The following is a 20931-nucleotide window of genomic DNA, read 5'->3' as shown; positions in this document are numbered from 1 at the left end:
TCTGGGTGCTATGGAGCTGAAGGCCCTGTCACCCATAGAGTGCAGGTTAGTGTGAGGCACTATCTAGGTGAAGACAGAAAAAGATCAGAAATGGATCCAGCAAGAACCAAGGGACAGATATTTTTAAGGTTTCGGAAAGAATTTTAAAGTATACAGGTAAGAGGAGGGAGAGTTAACAAGCAGTGAAAAGCACTGCTTTATGGTCCGAGAGTCCCAAATCACTGCTATAAGTGTTGCCGACAGATAATCCAGATGTGCAGGTCAGGTCCAGTATATGAATACCTGAGTGGGTGGCAAAATCAACATGCTGCACCAAGTCAAAACAGTCCATTAAGGATACAAATTTCTCAGTTTACATGTAGTAATGTAAATATGGATGTTGAAATTGCCAAGAAGAATGACTCTCTGGGAAAGTGAACTTAAGTGTGTTGTTAATTCGGTCAGATCAGATAAAAAAGATGCATTGTATTTCGGGGGAAGATAGACAACAATAAGTGAGACAGGACCAGATTTTGTTATTAGCTTAGGAGCCAGACAGTCGAAAGACAATGGACCGTCAATGGGGATTTTTTTTATGTTTAACTTTGATCTAGCAATTACTGTGATTCCTCTACCTTGTCTTGAGCTGCGAGGCTCCGTGAAGTGAATGTATCCGGGCGGGGTCACCTTCATGACAGATATAAAGTCATTTGGTTTTTGCCAAGTTTCTCTTAAGCATGGCAAGTCAAGGTTTGAGTCTGTAATGAATTGTGATAACACCAGTGCTTTGCCATTAAGAGATCTGGAATTAAACAATGCAATATTAGCCAATATGGGTTCGTTGTGTGCAGATCCAGGACTAGAGTTTATTTTAACATATTGCAGATTTAGCACACTGACACTCATATTTCCAAAGCCATGAACTTTTCATTCGCAGCCCGGCTGTGGCGGCAACCTGACCTGCAATGTAAATATTTCGGGCGCCGCACAATACCAGTATGTCTTCAAGTTATAAGAAGAATTTTTTTTTTTTTTTTCCTTTTTCCTGAAGAAGTTCCACGTGAAAATTGCATGGCCGTGTACATTTTATACAAGAGACACCACAGCCAATTAGAATTTGAGGTTGAACTCTAGAGCTTTCTGGGAGAATCCTTAGTTCTGCATTAGTACCACATAGCATGGATAATTTTCAGTGTATGTAAAGTTAGACATGGTAAGACAATCCTGATGTTTCCTTACATCCATTAATAGTACATTGTAATGCTCTGAATTAATCTTTTTAGCACTACAGTGATCCCTCCTCGATCGCATGGGTTGCGTTCCAGAACCTCCCAAGGTAGGTGAAAATCTGCAAAGTAAAAACCATACATTTATATTGTTATTTTTATATTGTCACACTTGGGTCACAGATTTGCACAGAAACATAGGAGGTTGTAGAGACAGGGACTTTAAAACACTGCAAACAAACATTTGTCTCTTTTTCAAAAGTTTAAACTCTGCTCCATGACAAGGCAGAGATGACAATTCTGTCTCACAATTAAAAGAATGCAAACATATCTTCCTATTCAAAGGAGTGCACATCAGGAGCAGAGAATGTCAGAGAGACAGAGAGAAAAGCAAACCAATAGGTGCTTTTAAGTATGCAAAGGACCGTCCGACAAAGCAGCCGCATGAAAGGGAGCAATATGAAGGTAGTCTTTCAGCATTTTTTAGAGGAGCGTCCGTATCCTCTAGGCCAGTGTGCGAACAGCCCCTCTGCTCACACCCCCTCCGTCAGGAACAGACAATGTCAGAGAGAGAGAGAGAGAGAGAGACAGAGAAAAGCAAACAATCAAAAATCAATAGGTGCTGTTAGAGCTTTTAAGTATGTGAAGCACTGCGCGGGAAGCATATCGTATATCATTGAGGAGTTGGGCAAACCAACTGAGGAAGCATGTACCATAAATTAAAAGACCCATTATCTGCAGAAATCTGCGAACCAGCAAAAATCCTTGATATATATTTAGATATGCTTACATATAAAATCCGCAATGGAGTGAAGTGAATATAGCGAGGGATCACTGTAAACCAGGAAAATCTCATTTTACCTTTTTGCTCACTCTTGGTTTGTGTGATGCTTACATTTTCCTGGCTTGGATTTTTTCGTGTACTCTCAAATTGGATTTCGTTCATTGAAATTGACTGCCAGCTTAACAGTAATAAGTACCAGAGAAGAAGCAACCCTGGGCAACATATCAGTAAATTAAAGAGCACTTTCACATAGTTTTTGAAACTGTTACCCGTCATGTCTTCATTGTTGGAATTTTTTTGGGATATTGTGACAGATATTTATTTATTTACTTTCTTTTTAATTGTGTTTTCTTTGTCAGCCTTGGCTAACAGCTAAAACATATGTGATATGAATGTTTTGATTTTTGGCATTGGTGCAGTTCAAAAGCACAATAAAGAATGCATTTATGCAATGTTTTTATTTTTCCCCTCTAGTCCTTTAATGGATTTATGTTTATTTATGGGTTACATAAACAAGGTATATGGCTGTTGTTGATGTCTCTTTATTAGCCATCTTTTGATTCAGATAAAGACGAGTTCTGGTATGAATATTTGCATTAAATGCTCATTGCTGCCTGTATTGCCAGTCCCTGCTTACTTTGATTTTAGACTAGAATGTTGAATATATTTTTTTACTATTATAGGGGATACAAAATGCCCCAAAATCTAACTTTTTTACCACCAACATGCCACAAGTGAAAAATTCCACACCTGACCTCACTTGCTCATGTGGAGCTCTGACCAAGGTTCTCTTTAATTTTTTTGTACTGAACTGCCATGTGAACTGGACATTTGGTATTTGCAGTTCATTGGAGTAAGCAATAATGGAAAGAGGATTTGGAGACATGGTCCTGAACAGCCCTAGTGTGACAGGGCCAGATGTCATTCTCTGGATGTAAATGCATGGAGAGAGAACATTTCTTGGAATTTTGTTAGTAGAAAGTGGCAAAATCATTCCAAAAGCCAAACCCTAATTTCCTCCAGTTCTTGCACTTTAAACGTTCAGTGTTTCAGTGTCCCATTTCTATTCATGATATTAAATAAATACATAAAAAAAACTATAATCCACAGGTGTGGAAAGGCAGTAAGAAAGAAATGTATCAATAGACTTAACAAGGAGAGCAAATAAAAAGCTGAAATTGCTATTGTCACTTGAAGAGTTCAGAAACACAAGTTACTGGTTATTTGTACATCTTACTGTCATTTTGGCTATGGCATCACTGCTTGTCATAAAAACAGCAAATAGTTTTTAGAGACGTATTGTGTGGTCTGTATACGCCCTGTTAAAACACTACAACTATTTTGTGATATGACATGTTTGCCAGTTAAATTAGACAGTAATGTTAACTTACGGTACTTTAATTATTCATTTAGATAGGCGGTCAGAACTTGGATGTTGTGCATTCTTGCCTGTGGTTCTGCTTGACTGGTGTCAGTGTCATTAGGCACATTTACTGTTTAGGGTATGATGATTACATAAATCTGCATTTCCTGTGGTGTTTCATTATCAACAGCAGTTATTTTTTACCACATTTTGAGTGGGTATGACAGCACATTGTTTAGCCTGAATGCACATTCTAGAGTTCATCTTTTCATGTACATAGTCAACATTTATTTCAGCATCACTTTTGCTCTGACTGGATTGATGTTAACTGTGAACAACAGACACAACACATAGCATTGTTAAATTTTAACACTAGTCTAGTGATGACTTTAAATTACAAAATATAATCTGGTATAACAGACATGTTTTCCCTTGATGATGCTGAAAAGACCACTATTGCTTTTTGCTTTTTAAATTACCACCTCTACTTAGAGCTCTGCCCTCCTGAGGTATTGGATTGGTTTACAGATTTCAAACCCAGTAAACGATCCTATTGTTCCCAGCCACATTTAAGCCAAATTAATTTACTATAGTTTCCAGATGTAAAATACAGTATAAACATCTGACCCTGTAAGACAACTAAAGACCAATAATATGAATGCACGTCAAGGTCGTAGCATCAGAATGAAGACAGTGGCACAGTGAATGGTCACAGTGGCATACATCATAGGCAGTGTCCACTCAAACCATTAACTGGACTGTGGTCTCATGTTCCCCAGCCATAACTGCCACTTATTTGTCCTCATCACCACACACGCTGCTGAGGTGCCTCTAATGTACTTGTTGGGAGGGGGGAAATGGCAGTTTATTGTCTTTAGTTATGAAAGCAGATTCTGTTTACGAATGAGTGAAACCCATGAATGTGTCCTCTGAAGACCTATTGTCAGAACGGTTTCTGGGCATAGGTGGTCTAGGCAAGCGCCTAGGGTGCCCTCTAATGGTCAGAGCACATTACTGCAGCCCCATGTAGAGATTCCTATCTTTATTTTTTTTTAGAAAAATTTGTCCAGACCAGAACACAAAGAACTTTTTAAGTTGCGCACCTCAGCAGCGCCTGCAGTGTCTGCACTATTAACAGCACAATCTGTTGCCCAGGAAAGGCCCTGGGTGATGTGACATTTCTTTAAACAATACAGACATATGAACACTCTGACTCAAAGCGAATGTTTGATTATACTGTTTTATATTATTTTTACATAGTAGCGATTTTCAGTCTTAACCTCTGACAACCTACACAGTCCAACAATAACATGAACAACAACGATAATGATCATGCCAATAATAATACCCACAAACTATAGCATAGAAGAGACAGACATGGCAAAATAAAATTAAATTATCAAAACTCCAACAGGACTGTAGCTCTTAAGTGATTTGCTAAAAGCTGATTTAACCCAAACTATGATTGTCTTAAAACTATAATATCTTCCTCTGTTGCTCACTACCTTTTGTGAGATTCTCTCTGGGGATGCTAAAGCAGTTGTGTGTTTTTAGGATTGGTAGATTGCCTTATTTGCATAAACAAGCATATGGTAAAAAGGAATTGTGGATAAAGATTCCTATTTAAAGTTAACCATTATATTCTCAGTTTCACTGAACGTTGTCATTATGCTAAGTTTTCAATTTATTTTAAAAAATGACATGTATATGTTAATGTATTTTACGGTAATGTCTTGGTTAAATAAAAAAAAAATATGTAGAATGTCAGCATCATCAAAAGGCACACATTTAGCTGGTGGTTTAAATAGATAACTGTAGAAATTAAGTGTTTTTTTTATTATTTTTTCTTTAGAGAATCATTAAAAGCAATTTAAACTCGGGTCCTAGTTATTTTTTGAAATAGCACCCCTGAAGAACGTATTTTTCTGAGACAGTCATGTAAAAGGATATTGCTATAAATTAACATTCTCAATTGTGAATTCAAGGTCCTACATACTTCGCTGTCCCCAGTTCTGTCTTCACGTCTCAATGTACAGGGGGATTCCTCTCAAAGCAAAGGGGTTGTTGGCATGCCATTTACAACTTCGCCTAGGGCAACAAAAATCCTAGAATCAGTTCTAGTTGTTGTTGGCTGGAGTTTGTGGAGGAGACATTGTTTGGTGGTACCTTCATTAGAAGCCCCACCAAGCCTGTAAAGATATTAACATGTTCTGTCTGTGCAACATAATGTGATCTAGTAGCTGTGTATCAACTTCCTACTGGACCTCTTCCTAAGTGACCATGTGTGGAAATGGATTGAACAGTGTGTCTCCCATTCCCAGCCACCAGCAATAATCCTTGATAATTTTTTCCTCCAGGTTATTGCAACCTGGAAAGATAACATCCGGTATTAATGCGAGTATGCTGTAACACATAAAGCTCAGCGTACCAAATAATTATGAATGTGATCATGTTCTTAACACCTTCAGCAATTTTACTACCAAGATCTTAGTACTGTGGTGTGATGTCTACATGTTGTTCTTTTTCAGTTTCCACTAGTGTATTTAGCAGAGCACTTTTCAGCAGTTAGTGTAACATTTGGCAAATTCATGGCACATTCAATACTATAGTTATGAATCTGTGGAAGTACGCCAGAGAGTCTATTCCAGTCTGTGCTCTTAATGCCAGTTCCTGACAGTTAATCTAATTTCCAGTATCCGGCAGCCATAGGAGAATGCAGAACTGAAGAACACAGTCATCTGCTGACAGGTGAAATTGTAAATACTGGTTATTTTGTTTTGTGGTGTACTTTATATTTTCTTGCTTGTGTTAATAAATGTGTAAAATACCCTAAAGCTAAATATTTTCTAAAATTAGTGGAAAAAATATTTGGGTTAGGTGCAGTAAGTTAATTCATTTGATAGGAAGAATGTGGATAGTGTTTCATGTCTTGAAAAAAGTCTTAAACAACTATTATCATAAACTGATAATTTCTGCATTATCTACAATTTTATTTATTATATTACGTATTTATTGACTATATTTATGTATCTAGATTGCATAATACCATACATTACATCAATCTTGTCTTTTTTGTGTTTTAATTTAAATTTTAAATTAAAATTTTAATTCTATTATTTGCACTTCATGTTGTTACACTGTGGACCCTGAGCTTCGCAGTTTCATCTATGTGTATATTTGTAACCATAAAAGTTTTGCCTCGTGTAATAACTCATTTCTGGATGCTGTCAATTGATATTGACTTAAATGAGTGGTTTGTCTAAGTAAATAAAGTAATAAAAATCTTTGCTCTGTAAAAGTTGGGTAGAGCTGGGACTCTGATTACACTAAACCCTAACACAATATGGGACAGGAGTAAGATATCCTGGTGGCAAATTCACTGGCACTGCCATTGGAAGTGCCAGTGGGATGCTATCAATAAGGGATAGCTACTCTTACGACATCAATGTAAGTCTGAGATACTGGGGGGTGGATGATGGGGAGCAGAGAGAGCTGGCGTCATAGAGACTTCTTATCTACTTCATGAATAGATATCTCCTAGAGTTCCTTTGTGCTGACCTAAACTTGGAGTGGCAGCTGGCCTTTAACCCCCAACCAGTTTCATTACGGTACTTAATCAGCCCTCCTGGCCATAATTCATTTGTACCTGAAGTTGAGTACTTGCTTGAGTGTAAGTGGTCATTGCTTATTTATGGCCAGAAGGATTTGTGTTTGTGTTGTTTGTCCTATTTTGTATCCTTATTTCTTAAACTCAATACCATTATTTTATTTAATTTTGTTTTTATAAATCCTCTTATTTTATATATTTTTGGCCTACTTATCTTATTTTGGATTTGGGTTCAGCTTAAGAACATGACATTCAAGCCAGAGTGTCTTCGGTGTCAAGAAAATAATAACTGTCCTAAACTGTTTATTGCATTGTAAAATATAGTTATACAGGGTGGTCCATATCTAATTATGCAATTTTCATTATGCTATAACTTATTAAGTTTATTACTCTGAGCCTGTATCCAACTGAATGGAGGACAAGTGGGACATTACATGGAAAATCAGTGAATTAATTCAGTGTAAGTCCATTTTCGTTTATTACAGGCTATTTCAAACAATTCTTTTGTCTTTTATTGTTTTCCTGCATTGCCTTAAAAGTTGCATAATTAGATCTGGACCATGCTATATATACTTAAATGTCTGCTCAAAGTAAACATTAAGGCAAAACTATTGCTAAGTACAGAACATTTGCAGTCAATCAAGTTCATCCATCTTCAAACCAAAGAGGAGCTTCACCCTTGTTCTGACATGTTTCTGACACAACACCTTAACAATAACCCTTGTAAAGATAATGAAAAGAATTTTAAAATCCAGTCATAAAAAGTTCACATTTCAGTAAAAGCAATTATTACCAGCTTACAGTGAACTTAACATAATTTGTACTTCCTGACTGTCAGTATGTTAGTGCACAGTGTTCATTTTGTTTTCAACTTTGACAGTTGCCTATGGCACAATAAATATACAGCTGTATGTAATGAAGTGTCATGCTTCTTCTTGAGCTGAGGTGACTGAGCTGAAAGACAACTAACACATTTGAAATGTGAGTCTGGGTGATGATTGAATGCATCCACCAAATGCACAGAATCAAAAATGCCTAGTTGACAGCTTGCATAAATGTAACAACATATTTAATGTCACTCAGAAGTTTCAATGTTATCTCATGATGCAGCTCTTCATATAGCCTCAAAGAAAGGCTCTTTTACAACCACCTCTTGGTCTGGATAATGGAAGGTGCTTGTTAAAGCAGGTATTCTCTAATGGTGTTAGAAACATGAAGTTAGAGCCGTGCTGAGCAATTATCAGGCTGTTATTCAACATTGCTGTGAATAAGATACTTATATTTTTCAAGCTCATTGATAATCCAGTGGCATTACGTATTTCTAGTAACCACACTTAAATTCTCCAACAAATTCCCCAAACTCACCTTCATGTCTCCTTTAACCTTTCCCACATGTACTCCCACATAAATTGTTTGTTCCACTCTAGCCCTGCTGCTTGAGGGAGACTTTAACATATTGCCAAACTTTTGCCAAATGCTGATCTATGTCAACTGATTGGCGGACATGTGAAACAGCTTATACATTATTGCTACTTTGTGTTCATCTAATTGCACATACTTCAATTTAGAACACAGACTCAAAACAGAAGATATTACCAGTAGACCTGAGATGATACACTTAGTCACCGATACAATTCATACTACAATTCAGACTTCATAATGCAGTATTCCCACAATATGAAATTTTCATAAAACAAAAGTACTTTATCTTTGGTGTCACTTAAATTAACCTCCATAGTATTAAACCTGAACTTTACTTGGGCTCGGAATTTAATGCTATTGCCGTTATTCCTGGGTCAGACTCTGGTTGATGGTAATGATCTACCTTTACAGTGTTAAGCTTGTGCTGCTGATGTTTTTATAATTTACAAATGTTTCAGAAGCAATGATTATTTATACATAATTCTATGTGTCTTTCAAAATGACACTGAGCTATCTGTAATTGTTTAGTATTTGCTTTGCATTGCTGTTTGCTATTATACATACTACAAAAATGAGACTCACACAAAACATAAGGAACAAAAGCTTCAACTAGGGAAAAAGGTAAGTAATAAAAACTCAACCTTGTATAACTAAGGGGTGTGGGGTATTTGTCAGTATTCCTGTTTAATTTGTAGGTCCTGCCTTGTGCCCTGTGCTGGCTCGGATTGGCTCGAGCAGACCCGTGTAACCCTGTAGTTAGGATATAGTGGGTTGGCTGATGTATAAAGAATTTTCATTTGAGTTTAGTGCAAAGGGGGAAGAGAATGAGTTAGAGCTGCTGCCTAGTCAAGTCTTACTTAATAAAAAAAAAATGACCAGTACTCTGATCAAAGAGGACTATATTCACATTATAGCAACAAGGAAACCGTTGCTGTTTGATTAAAAAACTCACTTAAAAATACCTGTCTGTATGTGTCACAAATACATCATTAGAATTACATTGGGTCACAGATTATATTGCCACTCCTTAAATCAGTAAATGTCTTCAAAAGTATCCAGCTGTGTCCGGTTGTTCTCTGACTTCTGAATCTGACACCTCCTTTGTTAAAATCACGATCATGGCAACACCAGAGTTGTAAGCATGCCTGTCTATAAATGGACTTAGATGAGGACATGGGACATAGTGAATGGGGTTATGGGAACTGCTGTGAACAAAGCTGTATTTGTGCCAATATTCTAAAGTCATAATTTACATTTTCCATATTGTAGGTTTTGTTTGTACTGAAATGTCTCATTTGGATTTACAAGTGATAAGCATAACAAATATCATAATTAATGAATTTCTTTTTTTTTCTTCTGCAGGAATTCTCAGGGTATATATTAAGTTATCACTGGTTCGATATTTGCCAAATCAAAGTGGCAATGAACTCACGTGTTTGTAATGTTGATATTATTGAAACAAGACTCTCCCTGGAGTGTGAATATTTAGTTTCCACAAGCTAAAAATATCTTGCACACAAAAGGATTTTTGTCACCATAATTTGAAAATTGTATCGTTCTTACTAGATTTAGATGGTGATGAAAATATGGAAACAGCACTTTATACAATTGAGTCCTGTTTCTGACAAGTAAAGACAGTTTTTTCAGACATAATTAAAATTTTAAGTAAAACATCTATTATCCTTAGAATAAGGGCAGTTGGACATAAAATTAATCTGACCATATAAACACTTAACATTTGAATCAAAGTCAGATGGGGTTGTGGTATGTACAGGATGCATAGTGAGTATAAAAGAGGGTCAGTTTTAAATACTCTTATTTGTTACACATTGCCATATGCCAAATCAAATGGCATCATAGAATCAGAATTGAAATTTTGTATAGGTTAATGACTCTTATTATGTCTCAATTTTTTTTTTAAAACCTGCTTATCTTGTACTCTTAATAATGACAAGTGTTACATGGAAGCCTGCAATGTGTTCATTAAGCAAAAACACAATAACCATTCCATCTTTTTGTGGTCTCTGACAAGGTCAGATTGTCTAGTCTTTGGTATTAGGCAGTAATCACAGGCCACTTTTCTATCAATAGGTTGTGTTCTCCTGAAATGTACTGTCTCCCAGTTACCATCAATTAGTCTAAACAGCCTGAGTTTCATTGAAAAGTAATCAACTCAACATACCAGTCTTATAATATCCTAAACTGCCCAAATATCAAGAGAAATTCATCAGATCAAGCTGACTAGCTCTTAACACCTGTTGATTTGCTCCAGCATGCAGAAAGAGTTTATTCATGTAATTTTAGTTTGATATACTTACAGGCCCAACAATAGGAGAATTTTAAATACACCACCAGAAAGATTTAAGAAATGCCCCTGCTTTTCTAGTCCTGGACTATGTGTGCAAGGGCCATAGTTTACTCCAGTTTGCTATTATATAAAAATTGGTCATATAACAGAATTCATTTAAAACATAATTTGTACCATATTCGTTTTTATCTAGGGTGGCACTGTGACGCAGTGGTAGCACTGCTGCCTCAAAGTTAGGAGACCCGGGTTTGCTTCCCGGGTCCTCCCTGTGTGGAGTTTGCATGTTCTCCCAGTGTCTGCGTGGGTTTCCTCCGGGGGCTCCAGTTTCCTCCCACAGTCCAAAGACATGCAGGCTAGGTGCATTGGCGACCCTAAATTGTCCCTAGTGTGGGTGTGTGTGTGCGCGTGCGCGCCCTGAGGTGGGATGGTGCCCTGCCTGGGGTTTGTTTCCTGCCTTGCGCCCTGTGTTGTGGGATTGGTTCCAGCAGACCCCTGTGACCCTGTAATTAGGATATAGCGGTTTGGATAATGGATGTATAGTTTTTATCTAGGAAATAACTTTGTCATACTGTATTGCTGCAGCAGTATTTTTGGGGGGAGTATGAGGCACATGCTTACTTTACCACTTCAAAGGTGGCATACAGAGCTCACCACATGTCAGATTAGAATATAGGAGGCAATGGTGTCATTTAGATTTTGTTCTGTTTTGTCTATTATGATAGGCTGGTTCATATTTTGCTTAATGCTTTTATCTGCTGTGAGCAGATTTCCCCTTTCTTTTTTTAATCTCATCTTTTTTATGGGATATTCAAAGAAATGGTGTTTGCTCTTACAGTACTGTATATAATACTTTGTCATTTTCTGTTGCTGCCTTAATCCTCATAATGCACACGAAAGTAGTTCTATCTGTGTATAGTATTATTTATTTTTATATTTATCTTTCTTGGTCTTATTTTACACAATTTTATATCAAAAATGTAAAATATCTTTTGACTGCTTGGGAGCAGTGTTATCTTGTGACCTATTTTTCATAGTATTTTTTTTACAAAACCTGTGTCATCCAAATCATCTTCAAAGATAATTCTTGTCACACATGTAGAGGTAGAGTAATGCATTCAGTTGTTTAGTAAAATAGGAAAACTGCCTTTCAGAAATGAAAGTGACATATGCAAAGTTAATTTCTCAATTCTCAAAAAGTGAGTGCTTCCAATTGAAACAAGAATTCTTATCAAAAAACATTTTGGCACTAGTTTTTATTAGATTGCATGTACTATGTCAAATGAAACTGGTTAGAGGATCTAGCTAAAATACCATTGTGCAGCAAAAACAAAGTGACAGTTGCATCTTCTGGATGATAATAAGTTTATGTCCAGTCAAGTTGAGTTTTGCATTGTGTGTTGTTACTTTATTATTTACAGTGAGTGCAGTAGTGGTAGAGCAGAGTGCAGTGAAATGAACAAAAAAATTTTTTTGGTTATAGAAGGCAAATCTGATATTGCATGGTGCGCATACAGTAGATGTATTTTGCTTGCATTGTTAGTGTATCTTGTTGAGTTGGCATCCCATTAAACATGAGTTTGTGCTTCCAGGAGAGGTGGTTATTGTCTATCATTACCACATCAATCCATTTTCTTAATCTTTGTTTTGGGTATCAAATGCATTATTTGTAATGTTCACTTTTCTTATCTTTCTTAATAATAATAATAATAATAATAATAATAATACATTTTATTTATATAGCGCCTTTCCTTTAGTTTAGTAACATACCAGTTTCAAAGCATGCATCAAGTGATTGTGTCAGAATTAGAAGCTTGTCTTTAGATGAAGTAGGTGTTAACTAACCATACCAGTAAAGTTTTTATTCCAAGTCTGTCAGTTTGTCGTTGGTTGCCTCACATTTTCATGTTCTGTACCTTATGACAGACAATGAATACATATTTTAAGGAATCCTTTTGTACATGGCAGAATTTGCAGTGCAGTACTGTGCAGAATTAAAATGGGCTTATAGTATGTATGGAACCACCATTCCAACAAACTGTTAATTTATTTTCACATGGTTCAATAAATTAAAAATGTTCCAAAATTATTAAATCGTAGCTCTGAATTAATATCTTGATTTTTTTTAAAACACAAGAAATACGATTATACTTTAGCATTTATTCTTTTTAATATAAGAAAATACTTTTATATAAAAATTCAACTTTCATACCTGAATACAGTATATGATCTCACTAAATGCCAGTTGAATTAATGAGTTTGTAATCAATGAGTTTTAATAAGTAAACATGATATAGGTAAATTATGTGCATTTGTGTAAACTTTGTGACCATTGTCAGTCTTGCTTGTAGTTCTTTCTCATTCTTTCTGACAATGACATAATAAGTGAAGAAAGCTTATAAAAAAGCATTGCGTACATTGCCAAGGGTTGAATACTTTTTTTTAAAAAATTAGGTTCTGTATATTCATTCATAAAATAAGGGAACTGAAGTAGTAATTATGTTCCTTACTCTGAGCAGTGTGTCTTTATAAAAATCTATGAAAAAATAATTCTGGGATGCTAAAACTGTGCGAGTTGTGGTCACATCACATTGCTGGTTTTCATGCTTCATCTTTGAAGTGAGGGCCTACTACGTAGAAATTTGGAAAAACATATCTAAAGTATCATGCCTGCGGGAAGCCAGGGGCATTTTATCAGATTACTCCCTCCTGCAGTGATGCTGATAATGTATACTGCATTCAGAAATTAAAGAGAGGAAAGGAATGCAATTTTGTGTAATATGACATGAATGTTGTGTTTATTTCACATTTACAAATTTAGCTTTTAGGTATTTTAACATTTTTAGAATCTGTCAACAATCGACTCTTCTGAGTAACATATATACTAGGGATGCACCGAAATGAAATTCTTGGCCGAAGCCGAATAATAATGAAATGCTTGGCCAAATACCGAACGCAGTGTTTCGCATTTTTTTCCATTTATTTTGCCAATTTTTTCACCATTACAATAATTAAATAGTAAAAATTTGCTTTTTACTATTTTGTGTTGCTTTTCAGAGAAATAAATCAAATAACAAAAATACAATTTCAAAATATTTATTTAACACTGAACATTTTTTTTTAACATTCCAGCAGATGATATACAAACAAAGCACAATATAACTTAAAATAAATAAATTAGTAAAATAAAAAAATATTTTTATTTGGCCATCTTTGAAGCCCCCCTTCTTGAATAGCCTATGTTAGGCCTATAACTGACTGCTGAAAGAATGTAACTCTGTATGTCTACAACAACATATGTGCATTGAATAGTGCAAAAAATGTGGATGAATCCACAACAAATGAATAACTGTCCTAGACATAAGCCTACTTAGCCTACTTCTTCAGGAAAAGTGGCAGGTTCTTCTTTATGGAAAAGTAGCTTCTCTGCTTTCTCACATGAAAGTCGGTTCCTCTTCTCATCGATGACATGAGATGCAGCACTAAACAGTCTCTCGCTGTCGGTGCTTGTGCATGGAGCAGACAAATACCTGCAGAATAGTTGAAATTTTTATTGCAGTTTTCTGACAGTTGCTCATTTCAAAACGAACAGTGTCTTAAAGATAATGAAATGGTTAAAACCCAGTGTAGGCCAACTATTTTACTACACTGAAAATAGTTAAATTTTCACAAAATACATAATATAAAATATAGGTAGTAACACTTTACAATGTTTCCTTTTGTTAACATTATTGCAATAACTAACAATGAGTAATACATTTGTTACCGTATTTATTAATTTTCGTTAATGTAAGATAATAAAAAATATTTAGTTCATGTTAGTATAAGTGCATTAACAATTTTAACAAATAGGCCTACCACTTTTGATACTTTTTAATTCAAAAATTAAAAATGTGATACTTAGTTTTAATACTGTATTAGTAAATGTTAACATTAAGATTAATAAATGCTTTTAATAAGGGTTTTTCATTGTTAGTTAATGTTAAAAATAGAAACTACTTATAAAGTGTTACCATAATCCAAAATATAAATAAAATCTTAAATTAATTTCCCATAGAAGTAGCCTACCTGCGTGCCATCTGCGCCAGGTCGGGAAAGCGGCCTTGATTGGTCCTCCAAAATTCGAGAGGGTTATTGCTCCTGGGGATGGGGACTTCTGAGAGATAACCATCTAACTGTTGAGCGGTTGAGCTTGTCCTCTGTCTTGCAAATGGGTTATTCTCTTGGAGGATCTCATCGAACATGTCAGACAGCGAGACTGTGCGCGGCTCATCTGTAGTACGAGCCCGTTTACTCTCTGCGCTGTTTTCATCTCCTGCGCTGTGCATCACCTGACCGTCTCCATCACCTAGCGGCTTTCCCAAATCCAACTCGGCCTGGATCATTTCTCGTGTGCGCAGCTTTTTCCCCACATCCAAGTAATGATCTTTATAGCGTGGATCAAGCACAGTCGTGATGCAGTACAGGGGTTCCGCCTGACTAAATCGTGTGCTGACAGCTTCCAAGAGCGCACTTTTAGTTGTTTTAACTCCGTGGTCTGTTTCAGCCTCTTTGTTTAAAAGACACTTTAGTGCTGCAAGTAAAGGTATGACGTCTGCCACAGATGCATCAGATGAGCTTATCTCTTTTGTTATCTGCTCAAAGGGGGCGAGAAGAGAGAGAACGTTCTCGATTAACACCCACTGGTATGCGGTGAATGTCGCGGGCAGGTCATGATCTGCTATGTATGTAGCCAAGACTCGCTTTTGCGCATAAAGGCTTTCCAGCATATAATATGTACTGTTCCACCTTGTGCACACATCTTGTTGGAAACCGTTTTGTGGGATCCGAACTGTTCTTGGATAGATTGTAGGCGTGCATAGGCAAGCGGTGAATGTTTAAAATGGCCAACAATTTTCCTGCCTATCGCTATCACATCTGCTATACTGCGCTGACTCAACAATCCCTCGTTGACCGCCAGTTGAATTGTGTGTGCCATACACCGTATGCCTTTCAGATCACTATCTTCCATGGCTTTAGCCATATTTCTTACATTGTCACTGACTACCGCATGCACTTTAGATCGGTCGATACGCCAAGTGTCAAACATGTTGGCGAACGCCTCGGATATGGCTACAGCTGTATGGGACCCTCTAAACTCTTGTGAGTGAAGCACAATCTTTTGTAGCTTGAAATCTGTGTCGATCCACTGCGCAGTTAAACTCAGCATACTGGTGGGGCTCACATCCGAGCTCCAAATATCAGTCGTGAAGCTGAGGGCTGCAATATCTGTAGCCAAGAGCTCATGGACGTGAGTTGAAATGACGTTATACATCTCAGGTAAGCACACGTCTGAGAAATGCTGTCTACTAGGCATGGTGTAACAGGGCTCAATATGGTCTTTAAGCCTGCGAAATCCAACATCCTCTACAACAGAGAATGGTTTATCATCCAATGCGATGAATTCCATTATCCTTTTAGTAATACCTTTAGCTTTGGCACTGTCATTGGCAAACTTTTTTGCCTTTTCTAAGAAGTCAGCCACAGATGGAGTGGGTGTCCTAGGACTGGGAGGAGCTACTTTCCTTTTCGCTGCTGCTGTTGCCTTAGCCGCCGCCGTGTCTTTCTCGTACTCTGCATGATGTTCGGGTGTCTTGATTTTAAGTGATAAATTAAACTTGAAGTGCCGTACGTTTTTGCAGATGCACCCCCTCTGGACAATTCAGCAGAACAGTGTCTGCAAACGGCCGTTTTTGCCTCTTTCTCTGACGCTTTAAAGTGCTTCCACACTGCTGACATTTTTGCTGCATAAAGCGCGCGCCTCTCACTCTACGCGGGTTACTATTTGATCGCGTCATTAAAAACGTCATTGTTCGGCAAAATTTATTCTGCCTTTTTACTTATTCGGCCGAAAACCGAAAGTACTTTTTTTGGCTATTTTCGGCCGAATAATTTCGGTTGCCGAACATTCGGTACATCCCTAATATATACTAAGACTACTGCTCTTAAAAAATCCTGTCCAAAAATATATTTTTTTTAGATTGCATATACATATTTATTAATCTGGCAATGGTACATTAGAGGACCAACTGCATAAAAAATAAAAGCCAGCTATTGCTTACTTTTTATTACCTTTTTAAATAACAGTTTTTAATGAAAAAGAATTATATCCTTTTATGATTTTAAATTTCTTTAAAATCATCTAAGTCCAGTAACTTTGGAGAGCAAGAAATACTGACAGAACAAAATTTTTAAAAGTTTTATTTGGGTAAACAATATTCAAAGGCAGCATTTGCCAGCTTGAGGAACCAAGCCTAGATGTTTTGATGTAAAGGTGGAAACAGATAAATGAGAAACATTTTATAGGATGATGGTGATTCCATATATAATATGTGTTTCCTTACCTAATTAATTTATTTGCATCACAGAATACTCAGAGCAACATATTGTTAAAAATTTCTTTTGTGAAAGTAGAGAAGTAATAATAAGTTACTTTTTCAAGTCCGATAAGGTATTCTGATGATTTCAGCGTTACCACTTTGAAGGAAATTGATACCAATTTTTTAAAATGACAATGGATTGATGAGATTGGGTTCAGAGGGTGTTGGACGTAAAGTCTTATTTATTATGTGCATGATGTTCTTTTCAAGTCTGCATATGCTGTGTTCATGTAAAATGTCTGTGAATGACATTTTCATTGGATCCTGTTCCTGTAAGTCTAATTGTTTTCTTATGATGACGATTCCTTGTAGGTGTCACCTCCCACATTGTATAGCAATGAAAGTTACGCTGGTTTGCAGATTTGACTTGGTCTAGTGTTTGTGTTGAGGGGGCAATGTAATGGACTGGCACTGTTGTAAATTTAACCTCCTACCTAGTTACCAATATATCAAAGCAGGTCTTAAATTAAAACTGAAGGATGGTAAAGGTAGTCTCTTTAACTCTGCCTCTAGCATATTAAGCCTGAACTTTACACAGGGTTTGATGCCTCACGTGGCAAATTTAAACTGTTTACATTTTTCTTTGTACTCTTAGTTTTAGTAACTGGTTTGTTGGTAATGTCCATAAATAGTACATTAAATGTCAGTGTTTTTTGAAAAAAGTATGTATGACAAATTAAGAAATATGGTGGTGATGAGTGGATATAGACAGTCTTCTAGTACACATCTTCCTGCTGCTTATCATGAGGACTGTACAGAAGATTTTTCACAGAGAAGTTGCCTTTTCCCATCCTGTAAATGGTTGGGTTTTAATGCTGCCCTTTAGCACCTTGTTAATAAAAGTTACAGGACAAACAGTAGATGCTTGATGTGTATTTTGCAGACAATGGCAGAAACTGAGGCAGTGCTCCCTTTTAGAAGACATTATCCACAACTGTTGAAGTATTTAGAATGGGATATAAGTTCCATCAGTAAATTTATTAATAATTGAGACTCTTCTTTGGTGTGTAAATATAGTGGATATGATTTTTTTTTTACAGCATCCCATAATATGACTTGCAATCGTATTTATTGTTAGTACTTCTATATACTGTAAAATAAAGATTATTAGACTGTCGAGGTAAAACCATTATATTTATTGTTGTACAAGTGTTTTCATATAGCCTAGTTATGACATGCAACTACTTCAAGAGACATTTGAAAATTTCTTTCATCATCAAAAACATAATGTTCTTATTTTCATTTTTCGGGTTGTTAGATTTTTGCATTTTTAGGGACTACTGCAAATGTTTGCAGGCTTTCATCCTAGAAAATAAACTGCAGCTGTCACATTAATTCTTATTATTGCTAATGTTTGTGTCTGTCTATTTTTCCCAGCTCTGCCAGCCTTGCCAATCATCGCTGCTTCCAAAGCATCCTAAAGTGCCATGAGGAAGTTTGCATACTGTAAGGTGGTGTTAGCCACCTCTCTTGTCTGGGTTATGTTGGACATGTTCATCTTGCTGTACTTTAGTGAATGCAATAAATGTGAAGAGAAGAGAGATAGAGGTCTGCCTGGAAAAGAGGGTAAGTGTCTCAGTGAACCAGACTCTTGTTAATCTGTACATGTACTCAAGCTGTTTTTATTTATTTCTAAAAACTGATGTTCATGCATTTAGAAAGAGCTTTTTTCCATTATTTTTTTAAAGCTTTGGCTCAGCAGTTAATACTAACTGATCTAACAGTGTTTTCCCTTTCTCTAAAGCAAAATCGTCAGTATTCATATACAGTATTGGAATTAAGGTTGTATGATATCCAACATTTCTCAAGAACAATATGCATTATAATAATAATGTAATAAAGGAAATGTATATTTCATTAGTAAAAAAAGGCCTGCTAACACAAATAAACTGAAAAATGATTGGACATTGGCAAGAGTTAATTAGGTCACCTACAAAAAGTGATTAAAACACGAACCTTCAAAGTAGAAAATTATTATAAGATGAGATAATTAATCTTTTCAAAGTGTCTAGCTATCTACCAATTGTTTTTTTGTTTTTATCAGTTTATTACAACTTGTAATATTTCTTGGTAGCAATGGGAGGGATTCAGGAATATTAATTAAAATGTTCTTTGTTTCATAATAATGTATGAAAATGAATGTATTTAAAGTGAAAGAAGTAATATATTCTTTATGTAAGCAGTAAAATTTAATTATAGCCTATTATGATACAAAAATACAATTCAATTCACCAAATAATTCAGATGTATCAAGTACAATCTTAGAAAAAAAGCACTGTTAGTAAATTAGATTATTAGTCAATATTCTTTGCTTCTTTGGTTGTGGGATGCTGTGGAGTGAGTCAGGAGCTTTACATTTTTTTTGGTCACTGTAACTGGTGACCTTACTTGATCACCTCTTGGCTACTGTCAAGAAGACTCATATTCATCATGATTTCCTACAAAGTCTAAGGAAATATCTCTCTATATATGGCCACTTATTTCTATAGGTACACAGTGGAGTCTATTCTCACTGGTTATATGTTCAGCATATGACACAAGCACTGCAGAGGATAGTGATGTAGGTTCAGAATATTATTGATATACAGGGTATGACATACTGTAAATAACATACACTTAGCTGCCTTTAAAAGGCAAGCACTATTATTAATGACTTCTGCCAACCTACAAAGTTGCCAAGAACGTTTCCTCTTAAAACCATTTTCTAGTTTGTTTCTTTTTTTTTTAGTTATCTATACAGTAGTTATTTTTAAATTACCATTTTGTTTACTTTTTTCATGGCCACCACTATAAGTTGATTGCATGGGCATCACATTTGCTTCTAGCAAAAACTGCCATTGGTGTCTTCTGATTGGTGACCTGTGATGTAATTATAATTCCCCATAAAAGATTTCCGTACATTTGTAGTTACCCACTCTTTTGGATTGAAGACCTAAAATGAAGTAGTGCTAGTGATGGGGAAAAAAAGTTTGTATTAGGACCTTTTGTTTGCCTTTTTTTTTTTTTCTCCATCCTCCATTCTGGCAGATGGTACAAGATAAGTACTCACACTACTAGATTCAGTGGCATTGCTTAAATCTCAGGTAATGTCATTACTCAACAGCTTCTTGTGTTGAGAAATGGATGAAAGCTTCTTGTATATATGCTTTAAATTGCATTCATTGTACACTGTTACTTTTTTTTTGTCTGATGTTAGTGTTATACTACTATCAGTAGTTTGTTGGAGTGTAAAAAATTTGTTATGTAGATATGACAATAAACTTGAACTTGAAAGTTTTTGTTAAACCTGAACCGGAAGAATAAGGTTATGTTACATTTGACCTGTATGCCATCAGCAGGAAGTATAAGGAAGGCATTCTGTAGCTGAATTAAAGACAGATTCCCAGAACTTACATAGCAAGCATCATGGCAAAATAATTTCTGTGTAAGCCTCCATACTAGAAATGTATTTGTTTTGGGAGTGCATTTTTAAGCCTAATTTATTATTGAATGTATATATTTTGTGTCTTGGGTTGCGGCATATCTTGTACAGGGGTACCTTGAGATACAAGTTGAATTCATTCCATGACCAATCTCGTAAGTCAAAATGCTTGTATCTCAAATCAATTTTCCACAATGAAATTAATTGAAATGAGATTAATACATGCCAGCCCCCAAAACACCACCCCAATTTTTGTTAAATATTTTCAACATAAGAAAAATGTATTTATAATTAACAAATATTATATACAAACAAAATAAAACCTAATACATAAAAGCGAATCTAAAGAAATAACAGATGTTGGCGGAGCTGATTAGCGTATTGTATTAATTTTTCTTTCACTTC

At 35.9% G+C, this 20931-nt stretch overlaps 1 protein-coding gene across 2 annotated transcripts in view; it reads left to right on the top strand.

The window, feature by feature from the left end:
- Window positions 1–20931, top strand: part of galnt1 (UDP-N-acetyl-alpha-D-galactosamine:polypeptide N-acetylgalactosaminyltransferase 1) — a 507921-nt gene that overhangs the window by 186648 nt on the left and 300342 nt on the right. For both annotated transcript variants that reach the window (XM_039737531.1, XM_039737532.1), the window contains one exon: window positions 18483–18671. In XM_039737531.1, the coding sequence (XP_039593465.1) occupies window positions 18533–18671 (139 nt within the window). In that variant the 5' untranslated portion in view covers window positions 18483–18532. The remainder of the gene's footprint in view (window positions 1–18482; window positions 18672–20931) is intronic.

Source organism: Polypterus senegalus, chromosome 15 (genome assembly GCF_016835505.1).
Source record: "Polypterus senegalus isolate Bchr_013 chromosome 15, ASM1683550v1, whole genome shotgun sequence".
Classification (NCBI taxonomy): Eukaryota; Metazoa; Chordata; class Cladistia; order Polypteriformes; family Polypteridae; genus Polypterus; species Polypterus senegalus.
This window is presented reverse-complemented; position numbering and strand designations above follow the sequence as displayed.